General features: G+C 49.8%; 1 protein-coding gene across 1 annotated transcript in view; it reads left to right on the top strand.

The window, feature by feature from the left end:
- CSMD2 (CUB and Sushi multiple domains 2) overlaps positions 1-12,330 on the top strand; it is a 306,084-nt gene that overhangs the window by 278,895 nt on the left and 14,859 nt on the right. Inside the window, 5 exon segments of the mRNA XM_074894313.1 lie at positions 1,860-2,042; positions 8,054-8,230; positions 9,027-9,206; positions 10,433-10,606; positions 11,797-11,970. Of these exon segments, the coding sequence (XP_074750414.1) occupies positions 1,860-2,042; positions 8,054-8,230; positions 9,027-9,206; positions 10,433-10,606; positions 11,797-11,970 (888 nt within the window).

Genomic DNA, 12,330 nt, shown 5'->3' with positions numbered 1-12,330 from the left:
CCTCTTTCTTGTGCATTCCAATGAAAGAAGCCCAGGTGGCCCCTTTCCAGGGCCTGATATCTGCTGTTACACACCACAGCAGCCCCACGTCCACACAAGGCAAGTGGAAGCTGGTACAATGAGTTCCCACATCATCAGCATCTCCACCAAGAGCAGTTTGGCAACAGAAGTTCATCCCCACTCCCGTGCCAGAGTGAGGAAGGTCTTGCACTGAAAACCTCTGGATAAGCAAAAACATCCCTGATGAGATGGACATGGGTCAAAGTCGTGGGGGATGCAGTGAGATGTGTTTGCCAAGCCTTCCTGAAATCAGGGTGCTGGGATCTCAGCCAATGGCCTCCAGCAGAAGGAAGGGTGCTGAAAGGCTGGCAGGATGCTGTGCAAAGCCCTCCCCACGCCATCCCACCACTTGTTCCTTGGAGAGCACAGAGGCAGACAAAATAAGAACTTAGCTGGAGCAAAGCATTTGGGACAAGTGTCAATTTTTAATTGTGCCACTTAGATTTAGCAGCTCCACTTGACCAAGCTTAACCTCTGCTTTGGAAGGGAAAAAAGAAATCTAGTGGGGTCATCTTCATCTTCAGAAGCCATATCTGCAGAGTTCTTGATCTGTAGCTGCTCGGAAGGGTTTTCTGCTCTAATTCGTGCCTTTTCCCCCATGTGGTTTTCACTGTCTCCCCTGTCATCTTGTGGGTGGATTTTTTGAAACATTCAGCATTGCTCTGACTAGTTCCTCCTGACATGTGTTGCGTGTGATCTTCCCGAATGACTTTGTGGAGGCCTTTAGACCATGGCTGATGGCATCAGACAGGCCCTCTCTGCCTGGGGGCCGGGTGAATGCCCAGTACCTCAGAACCATGATCTCCACCCAAGGCCTTGGGGAAAGGCTCCTTTTACACCAAACAGTTACAAAAGCTGTGAAGAGGCAGAACACAGCTCAGCTCATCTCCTGCCAAAGGTTCTCCATGGTGTGTGGAAGACCCCTATGGTCTGACAGCAGTTTTTGCAAGATGAAACAAAAGACTTTGATATAAGTGAATGACAATACTGAACATGGAGCATTCTCCTCCTTCTCTTTACAAGCAAGTACATTCCCCAGATGGTGAATACGCTCCTGTTTTGTATTACATGTAACACTGCACAGAAGGCCTCGGAACCAGGCACTTCATCGCTAGCTGCAGGAGTGAAATGGTCTGTCCTGGCTTGGGGGTGGATGTGTTTACACAGATCATTAGCAGAGAAAGCCAAGAAGAGGCACACACGGTGTGAGCCTGTGTCAGGCAGTGAGGAGGTGGGCATTTCTCCAGCCTGCTCCAGATAACCCGTGTGAGGCATCTGCTACAGCTGCTCCCTTCCTCCTGTCCCCCCTAACTTACTGCCGGCAGCTCGAAGTGTTCACAACTTGTACGAGCGGATGTTTCTCGGCTGGATCCCTACTGCCTCCGCGCTCCAAACCCAACAGCTTCTTGTTCTGCAAATACAATAGGGCGTGCTGAGGTGGCTTGGAGCATGTTGTAATTTCTGCTTGGAGGGAAACCATCCACATGACTGATGTTGGCAACCGACTGCTGTCTGCTGGAGCAGCTGCCACAGAAAGCAGCTGCAGCTGGTGAGGGCTCCATCTTGAGATCCAGGAGTTATGGCCATACTTTGCAACCAGCTTAAAACCAGTGGGCTCCTGGAGTCAGGGGATGTTTCATCTGGAATTTCCCCACTCTGCTGAGAGCCAGCGTTAAATCGAGTCAGTCAGGGGATCCAAATCTGTGTGCCGGCCCTCTGAACACGTGCAGTTGAGAGGGAGGAAGGACCAAACCCCGTGACGTGCTGACTGTGCTGACACTGTGCTCTCTTCTTAACAGGAGGCAGCCAGGGCATGTGTGGTGACCCGGGGATCCCCTCTCATGGCATCGGGCTGGGAGATGACTTCGACGTAGGCAGCGTGGTCCGGTTCAGCTGCGAGCCCGGGTACGTGCTCCGGGGTTCGTCCGAGAGGACCTGCCACGCCAACGGCTCCTGGAGCGGCACACAGCCGGAATGCGAAGGTACTTCTCCAACACCACATCCCCTCCCGTACCACGCCAAGCCTGCTGCGGGTCCCCAGAATTACCGCAGCGGGGACGGCTGCCCAGCCAGCCCGGGCCCTCTGCTTTAGTTGTCGGGGACAGCCTGGCACTGCAAGAAATAATACTCTTGTTCATCATTTCCTCCAAATACCGTCTGTATGTCACGGAGCCTCAGTGCTCCCCTTCCCAAACATCTGCGGGTCACATCTCACAGGAGGGTTTTTCAGGACAAGTGTCACCTTTTTGAGTGCCCAGCTCTGCTCTGCCACGCAGGGTGCACCAGGGTGGTACAGAGGGTTTCGGGTCATTCAGCCAACGTCTGGGCTGAGGGGTAGAGGAGGAAGAGCCTTGGGGATCTGGTCCTCGCCTCCCGTCATCCCCCAAGACTGTCACTCACAGGCTCGCTGCAAGAATCACTGAGGTGAATGTCTCTTGATCTGCATCGTGTATCCAGCTAGACGGTCAGAAATGCATCTTTTGGCGTAAGATCTGTGGCTACCACTGACTAATTCATTGTTGGCTTTGTTGAGGAAATGAAGCAGAATGAGAAATGTCACCAGCTTCAAACCGTCAAAGCTGGAACTGGCACATGCAGGAGTCATTTACATTAAGCAGAAATACAAAATGCAAATTATAATCCAGTAAGCATATTTTTGTATTTGAAAACCCCAAACCCCTTATTTTTCCATTTGAAGGAATCAAGTAAGACCCTATAATCCAATCTAATAAACCCCCAGCCGGATTCTCTGAGCTGTGCTGCTGCTCAGTGCCACTGTTTTATGAAAGTGTTTAAAAATCAATTGGGGAAAGAACAAAAGCCAAAACAAGGCAGGATACCAAATGCAAGGAGACCTGGGCAAGTGCTTCTCTCCAGCTGTTTTGAAAGCCAAAAGCTCGGAGAGAGTTTGTAAATGAATTGGAAATTTATTCCAAATTGATGGAGCTCTTGATTGAAAAGACACTGAATCATGTTATTAATACACTCAGGTCTCGGGTTTTTTTCATTCTGATTTTTTCTTTCAGTGGAAAGGCTCTGTTCATTAATCTCAGGATAAATAACCCATCAGGTTCCAGAGGCACCAAAATATACAGATCCCTGGCAGATTTTTTTTTCATATTTTATGAATAATAACAACATTATGCCTATAATGTCATTTAACGTTAAGTGCTGACTGGCCAATATAGGAAAGTAATTTGCCGTGATGAGCAGTGTGCTGTGTCTCTGTCGTTTGTATTCACAGCGAGCTGCAAGCGCTGCAAGGTGTTCTGACTGCTCTCTGAGTGTTGTATTCAACTTTCTGGAACAGGTATTTATAGGAGAGGGAGAGGAGAGCTTAATTTGGGGGTTGAATTCAGGGCAGCTGAAGATGGGGGCTGAGTGCCCCGGCAGGTGCTTGGAAGGAACAGGAGTCTCTGATGTGGAAAAGCTCCAGCGCGGCACCGGAGCCGCTCGGCACCTCCGCGGCGCATTCGCTTTCTGACTCAGCCATTTGTTCGCTGCTTTCAGCCACCAAAATTGAGCAAAATCAAGCTTGATGGGGCTTCACGGGTCACCAGCACTCACCTGCCCGGGGATTTCAATGCTAATTGGTCTCCAGATTAGCAGCTAGATGAGCACCGAGTGTCTCGGTTGGCTCAGCAGGAGGTGAGGGCCGCTGCAGAGGAAGGCGTAAGCGTGCGGATATACAGAGCACGATGCACAAACCCTGCAGCGTCAGTAGGAGGGAAGGAGAGAGGAGCTGTTCTCTCCATTTTGGAGACAGAGCCAGAGAGCAAGCTCCCATCATGGGTTCAATTACAAAGCATCTGCTTGACTTTGAAGCCGAGGGGCCGGTGTTCAACCGTCGGGAATGGTGCAGCTCAGCCCGCGGAGGGGAGGTGTGTGGCAGCTGGGAGCGCTGGGCTTCGCAGAGGGTCACCTTGAAACTCGTCAGCTCTTAATCCTGATACCTTTCACCCACTAGAACGTTTTTTTTTTAAGAAAGCCATAGGAATAAGGAGACAGGAAGTAGTCACAACTGATTTTATCAAAATGTACAAGTGATTTGGAATTAACTTAATTGCAGGGACTCTTCTGAGACTCCCGCTTCGGTCTGGTTTATGTAGCTCTGGTTTTGTTGTCCCCAGGAAAAGCAGCTTCCCTGGCTTTCCAAAATCACAGACTTCAGGCCTCATTTAGCTGTAATTTCCAGCAAGTTTTTAAAGTGTAAATGAAATTTTAGATGCTTTTTTCTTTCTTTCTCCTCCTTCCTGATGGCCCATCTATGTTCATTGAGGAGTGGTGCAGGAGGGGGCTCCTCAGTGGTACTCTGCTGTACACTCCTCCTCCTCTTAGAAGTTGAGCAGAATATTTGCTTTTAGAATTTTATTGTTTCTCCAAGTAAATTAAAACTGCATCCAGAATGAGATGGGGCCCTGGCTGCTCTTTGGCAGTTTCAGTAGGCCGAAAAGTGTTTATTTTAAGTGCTAACACTTGGAAAAGAAACCGACTTTTGTCTCATGCCCATTTGACCGCTGAGGACCTGGGAGGTGGCAGGGGTGGGATTCAGGTCTAGGTTGTTTTTTTCTGTCTCTCTCTGCATGGTTAGGTGAGTTATGGGCTATTGGTTAAATTAAACAGCATGGAAATTACCAGCCCTGAAGCAAAGGCTTTGAGACTCCAAAGGCTCTCAACTGTGTCTTACCCCAGCAGGACGTTTTGCCTGATGTGTCAGATGTCGTTAGGAGAGTGTTTCAGATGGCAGCAGAGCCCAAAAGAAGGACCAGTGGTTATAAAGAGTAGGTCAGAGGAGGAGGAAGGTGCTGTGTACTCACACACCATCTCGGGCAGAGTCAGATGTGCACCGACAGCAGTCGTCAGCCCTCAGCTCTTCCTCGGCGCAGTTTCTGAAGAGCGGGGCTTGCTGCTCCTTGCAGAAATGTGCCTTCTCTTGGCCCTGGCTGAAGGAAAGGCCCTGAAACACCTCACGGTGCTCAGGGAGGTGTTTGCTTTGCAGGGCTGGGGCAACTTAAAGTGTACAGTAAGTGACAGCGCTTGCCCCTTGCGCTGCTCTGGACGATGCTGCTCTGGGTGACGGGGTTGGCGGGGAGCTCGGTGGCCTCGTCTGACCATACTCGGAGCATCGCTGGCTTCACGCACAGCCACGTGCCTGAACAGGGCCCAGAGAAACTCCCTTCTCCCAGCAGCTTCTTGCTGTAAAACACGTAGGAAGAAGCCAAAGGCACCAAGGGGGGAATCCTAATAAGCTTTTCAGAAAAAGGATGCATTGGAATCAAATTAATTATTGCTGAGCTCTGGAGCACCTCTGAGCGTTGTGATGTTTTATATAGCAGAGGCCACTTTGTAGTGTACAGAAGTTTCCCGGCTCCCCCTGGCAGCGACAGGATTGCAGGGAGCAGCTCTGGCTGTTGTTGGGAGTCAAGGCAGACACCGAAGTCCCTGCTGCCTCTGCTCACGGGCCGCCCCAGCACACGTGCACAGCTCACGTGTCTTCAGAAATCAAAATTGGTTCCTCTCTCGGAGGAGGAATTGGGGGAGAGTGTAGCAGCAGCAGCTCACCCCATCCCAGGGCTTGGCAAGTCTTGTGCTGCGAGTGGGCTTTAGAGGTGTGCAAGTGCTTGGTGGGGATGGAGTTAATTGCATTTAGCAAGCTTTTCCATGGCGTTTACTTAAAAAGGACTTCATAAAAATAACTGTAGGAACAAAATTTCCTTTGATAAAGAGACAAACCAGAAATGTGTGAAATGTTTCAGTAGCAGCGGCGGGGTTTGGCCCTGCGGGGCTCCTCGGCCTGGCAGAGGTCTGTGCTGCTGCTGTACGGATGCTCTGCGTGGGAGTTGGGGCTCTGGGTCCTCGGCACAGACAGGGAGACGTGTGCTGATCGGGGTATGGCGGGTCTGGACTCCTGCCTTTGTCTCTTGTGTCTTCTGCAACGTGGCAGAAATCCAGTCTTGGGTGAGAGGAGCGGGACGAGCTGGCTCTCAGCACCCCTTAATGCAGCAGAGTCAAACCTTTGTTGTCACATCAGTCGTTTCAACTGAGCATCATCTCCTGAAATATTTCCCTGGTAAAGAAGCAGCAACCCTAAGACACCCCCATCTGATGCAGCTGATTTTCAGGTTATTTTCTTGAATTTTTATTTCAGTTTAAAGGTGATTGGGTTTGAGATTCTTAAGGAGACGTATGTGGGTATGACTATGGGACTTCCAGGCTCTCTGGGATTTATACCCTGTTCAAAAACCATAGCCAAAACCATTTTTCTTTTGAGGCCTAATTCATCCTACATCTCCCACTGAAGCCAAAGGGAGTTATTTACCCACTTACTGCTCACTTGCGTGATTAGATCCTATTTATATTTAAATTATTATCTTAAAAGTTCAAACCTTTCATCCTTACATTTATGGCTTCTTCTGTATCTAGCCTGTGCAGGTCACAGCTGACGCACGCTGCGATTAAACCATTTCCATGAGTCTCCTTGTAGTCACAAAAGTAATGTTTTTGGGTCATCTGTGTGTGTTTGGCCACATGCATAGGTGGAGGAGGTTGAGCAGGAGAGAACAGCTGATGTATGGGCAGGCAGTGAAATAGTAATTTAGAGCTTTTTCTGAGTTGATAGAATCTGACTTTTATCCCAGCATCTCTTGGAAGTGACACCGTGTATCACAGAGACGTTGGCTGCATGAGAAATCTGTAACGAGAGAGCACCTCGGATGATTTTAGTGCCACGCAGAGTTTCTGTGCACACAGTCCAGAATGGTTATTAGTTTCCTCCTGTCAAACAGATATGCCTCCAACAAGCTCATATGTTAACAGGCTGTCAGCAAACTAAGCAACAAGGCAGAGGAGGACTTTTCTCCTTGCGTTGGTGGCCTGTGCTCATTGCTGCCTGCTGGGGCCTGCAGTTGCCTGTCCCCACAGAGCATGGCTGGTGATACTGTGGTGTGAGTGCTGGGGAGGAGTCCCGGGGTGGGGTCAGGTCACCTTGTCTATGCACAGCCCGATGCTCTTGCAGAGATTGTGGCGTGTTGCTGGGGAGGGGCGGGAGCCAGGAATTTCCCTGTCAAAGAGCTGGGATTTGTGGTTTAAGTCTTTCCTTGATTCATGTGATTTTCTTTTATGTCCTGTAATTTCAGAGTAAATGAGGGCTGGATGCAATTATTGCAGGTGCTTATTTTGTCATGACAGGGCTTTGTGCACCACCATTCACTCTGATGCCTTTTTATTGCTGTGGTGCTGAGGTACTTTAGACATAAAACTTGGGCACTGACAAACCTATAATTGTATTCCCACAATATTCTCCCTCCTCTGAAAGCATAATTGGGTATAGCTGGGCAGTGAGCAATGCCACAGTGGGAGAGCAGCGGGCTCCCTTCCTGCTTTCACTCCTTTGAAGTCTGCAAAGTTGTCAGCTTCCCAAAGGGGCCAGAGGCAACGCGGCACGCTCAGGCCCGGGCTCCCAAACTCCTGGAAGATGGAGGGACTCCAGGCTTGGCACCACCCGCTTTATTAAGCTGTAGGACCAGATGTAGGATGGAGAGCTGCGATAAGGCCCTGCAAAAAATGGACACGAGTTCTTCCTTCAGCCTGGGGGAGCAAGCGGGAGGAGGCTGCTCCCAGGCTGGGCTCTGGTGGTGAACTGCAGGATGTGCCCTGGAGAGGAGCAGGGCTGGTGCTGGGGCACTGGCTGGCTGGACTGAGGATTTTTCAATCCCCTGCCAGGGATGCTGCACACAGCCTTGGGATGTGCTGCCGGGCACGGTGGAGCCCTTGCTCCGAGCTGGGGAGTGGTGTTTGGGATCCTGTTGGATTGATGAGGCTGGTTTTCCACAGAATAGCTTGTTCCATCTGAGCTGATCCAGGGATTTTGCAGCTAATCTTACTTGTACTGAGAACAGTCAATCGCAGGATGAAAGCCTTGTTTTGGTTTGGGGTGGGTGGTTGTGTTCTGTTTGGGTTGGGTTTTTTTTAACTTTGCCATTTTGCTTTCTAGTTATATCCTGTGGAAACCCAGGAACCCCCAGCAACGCGAGGGTTATATTTAACGACGGCTTGATTTTCTCCAGTTCCATTATATATCAGTGCCGGGAGGGCTATTACTCCACAGGAGTGCTGAGCAGGCACTGCACAGTGAACGGGACATGGACTGGGACCAGTCCAGAGTGTTCAGGTGAGCACTGGGATGGATTGCTGGAAGATGAGATGAACGATGCTGCTGGGCTCTGGGGACGGGTTGTCCGGGCGTGTTGGACACTCGCTGCGGAGGCGCAGGCGTGCGTGTGCCGTGCTGAGAAACTCGGCTAAACTGTCCAGTGACAGTCACTGGGATCTCTGCCAGGACCTAATGGAAAACTCTTGCTTTGGGTTTGTTTTTTTTCCAGTTGGATGAAGGGAGCTCTGTAATAACTTCATGAGTAGGTGTCAGCTGACCTGGAGGGGCTCTCCGTGAGCGCTCCTGCCTGCCGGTGTGCCGGCACCGAGATGTGCGTGGGCAGAGCCCCGGCTCAGGAGCCCTCGGCTGAACGTGTTGTGTTTCCTCAAGGCTCCCACAACGGGAACGTGGTTGACAGCAAACATGGTCTTACATAAGGGACAGTAACTAGGGTAAAGAGAGGAGGGGGTGCTATGGGCAAACTGTCTTCCACCTAGCCCAGATTTGACCCAGGTTTTCTTTAATGTTTAATGTGTGTTAATATTTCTTGCAAGGTCTTAATGTGCCATTAAGGTTGCTGCTCACTCCACTGAGCAGAAGCAAATTTTTCTCCACGTGCTGCAGCCCAGCCTGCTCCCTGGCCAGTGCTGCTTTCCACATCCTCTGTGCTACAGATGCTCCCTTCTCCATGATCAGTGGACTACATCCTGCGTTGAAAAATGCTCAGGACTATCAGGTTTCTAGATACTGCAGGTACTGAAGTGTGAGACAAGGGATGATCAGCCAGAAATGCTTCTTTCTTCTTCTTTGGCAGTGATCAACTGTGGGGACCCCGGTGTGCCAGCCAACGGCATTAGGCTGGGCAGTGATTTCACCTACAATAAGACGGTGGTGTTCCAGTGCACGCCCGGGTACATGATGGAGTCAGACAGGGCATCTTCTCTAACCTGCACAAAAGACCGAACCTGGAATGGCACCAAACCTGCCTGCAAGGGTGAGGCTAGTGGCTGTAAATACTGGAGGATGCAAGTTTTGCAGGCCACAAACCTTTTGTAACTTGTGACAAGGTAATAGGCACTAACTGCTGCATAGTGCCTGGAGCCCACCTGGGAGTTCCTTGGTCCTATCATTCAATCTGTGCCCTGTGTTTATGGCAGTCATGTGGTTTTTATCAACGTAGCACCAACACCTTGCTTATCTACAGGTCTATCAGTCATCACAATGTGCCTGGGAGGGAGGCAATTGCTATTATCCCCGTGGTAGAGAAGGAAGAGTAAAGCACAGAGAGTCAAGTGACTTGCTCTTCACAAAAACTCAGATCAAACTCCAATGAAATATTGTGTTTTGCAAGCACACACTTTTTGGCATCATCTAGAAGTCTGGAAAATGTTTTTTTCCAATTCATTTCATTATTTCTCACTTCTGAGATTGCCTCTGTAGTTCAGAGATAGGAACAGGAAATAATAGAGCAGTTGCAGGACAGGCTGGATCTCTTCTGTGAGTGTTTTACCCACCAAGTGTAGATAAGGCTTGTAGCAGCATCTGTGTACTACTTTAGCAATCTGGAAAATTCACCTGTCATGATTCAGATATAAATGCAGACCACATAGAAACTTCCGAATACACTCCAGTTCCTTCAGAGGCTGTAAAGAGCAATTCTTACACTGCTCTTTCCTTCTCTTCACTGAGCTAATGCTGCAGGAATAATACAGAATGTGACCAGAGTCTCATTTTGAGGCCAGGCTGATTTGCATGAGCTTACCATCTTTCCCAGAGCTCCCCTGAGCTGAAAAGCAAAGCACTGCAAAAATGTCATCTTAAAACACCCTAGAGTGGATGAAATACAGACTGATTGTTGATTCAACTGCTAATATGAAACTCAGCCAGGTTGTCCAAAGCGTATGAATCTTTCAGGGAATCTTAGATGAGTTTTCACACTAAGTCAGGGTGGATTCTTACCTGCAGCTGGAAATGAACACCAACTCAGAAATCTGACTTTGAGATTTGGGATTCCATTAACTCCAAACTTCAAAGTAAAATCCTGGGGTTTATAACTGCACACGCAGCTGGAAAAGTTTGTACAGCCCCCTGCTAGGCCAGTCCCAGGAGATGCTCTTTCAGAGCAGAATATAACTTTGATCCTACATGAATCTTCTTGTTAATGGAAATAACTATGCTGAGAAGTCAAGAGAACTGAGTGTGCTTTTGTTTCTCATTCAGCCATCATCTGCAAATCCCCACAAGCCATCCCCAACGGGAAAGTGGTGGGCTCGGATTTCAGCTGGGGCTCCAGCGTCAGCTACGCCTGCCTGGAGGGCTACCAGCTCTCCCTGCCCGCTGTGCTGACCTGCGAGGGCAACGGGACGTGGAGCGGGGAAATCCCCCAGTGCTTTCGTGAGTAGGCAGCCAGCTACGTGGTCACGCATGAATTGGGTGGAGGACTGTGCTTAAAACCCGGTTGTTCGATGCTTTCTCTCTCCAACACCTCTGGTTTCCACGTAACTGATGTTAGTGTCTACACTGCCTTGCCTGGCAGTGTCACAGAGGGTGGGGACAGACCGTTCTCAGCATGTGGGATGTTAAATATCTGGTTCCTGTGCTTCCCTCCCTAAGCCCAAGGGAAGTCTTGCATTAACTGAAGTCAGGGGGAGTTTTGCATGCTGGGAGAGAAGCATGATGATGCTTAGAGTGCCTGTAGCCAAAATTCTGGATGCTCTCCCCACCTCCCACAGCAGCCAAATCACTGGGAGTCTTGGTTTGCCAGCCCTGTAGGGAGGAGGCAGCAGTGGCTGTGGGGACACTGTCACCCCACCTCTTGTGATGGAGATGTGAGGTCACGTTCTCAACAAGTCTGAAGATCTTGCATGATCTTGTCCACCAGGCATCTTTAAAACTGGTGGTTTGTCCACGTGTCTCCCCAGTGTCTGAGTCTTCTGCAGTCAGGGCTCTTGATACTGCCAAAGGCTGTAGGAGAAAAAACCTTTGGCGAAGGGCACTGTGCTGTTGCAGCAGAAGTTAGCAGAGCTTTGGCTGAGTGGAAATCTGTGCGCTTGACAGAATAGCTAACGCAAAAGAATTAGTTAAATGTCTCATAATGATAAAGGCAGATTTGAGTTTCTTTTCTTGGCTGAATGGCTGGCAGCTGCACAATAGCCATTTTCATATTAAATCATATAAAGCCCTCACTGTGTTCCTTGCACCTTTCCCTGGATCTTGTATAATTAGTGGGCTTTCTGTGTGACACGGAACCATACAGCAATTTGACATCGTGCAATTAGAGATACATTTTAAAGCTAAGCATGCTGTTAGGAAAAAAAAAAAAAAGAAGAAAAAAAAAAAGGAAGGGAAAAAAAAAAGAAAAGATTGGGGAGAATGTGGAAGTTAATTAACAGCAATTGACAAAAAGAATTACAAGGAAAGTAGCCAGCAACGCCTTCAACCACTGCTAATTCCCTAGTCAATCACAGAGTTTGATGGCAGGGAGTGGTAAGGTTTGGCCGCTAATAGACCCATCTTTAGCTTATTAACATTGCTTGCTCTCGAGGAGGTTCGTGGCAATCCACTTGTCTCTCTGCCTGTTGCAGCTGTGTTCTGCGGTGACCCGGGGATACCCGCTCAAGGCAGGAGGGAGGACAGAGGCTTCACCTACCGCTCTTCCGTCTCCTTCTCCTGCTTAGCCCCGCTGGTGCTGGTGGGCTCAGCCCGGAGGTTCTGCCAGTCCGACGGGACGTGGAGCGGGACCCAGCCCAGCTGCATAGGTAAGGGGAGGCTCCTCTGTCTTGTGACGGCAAGCACAGAGCTTGCAGCGCTCACCTTGCTTTTCCCTTTGTAACAAAGTTGGTTTTCTTTTCTGGGTTTGCGGAAATCAGCGCTTTGTGCCCCTGAAAATCGGAATGTAGAGGGATGGTGCTTTTGGTCCGTGTGTACTGGCTGGTGGTAAACAACCCCTCGCCTTCTCTCGGGGCTCACTGCGTACATTCAGCACCTGTCCCCCTCGTCCCTGCTGGCGGTCGGGACATGATGCATCCGAGGAGGATGATCTCCGCCGTGTAACTGCTCCTCAGCGCCATGCTTGGCCTGCCGGCGGGCAGGAGGGAGAAGTTCCTCCGCAGAACTTC

Source organism: Strix uralensis, chromosome 25 (genome assembly GCF_047716275.1).
Source record: "Strix uralensis isolate ZFMK-TIS-50842 chromosome 25, bStrUra1, whole genome shotgun sequence".
Classification (NCBI taxonomy): Eukaryota; Metazoa; Chordata; class Aves; order Strigiformes; family Strigidae; genus Strix; species Strix uralensis.
Note: the sequence above shows the minus strand (reverse complement) of the source record. Positions and strands in the feature narration are given on the sequence as shown.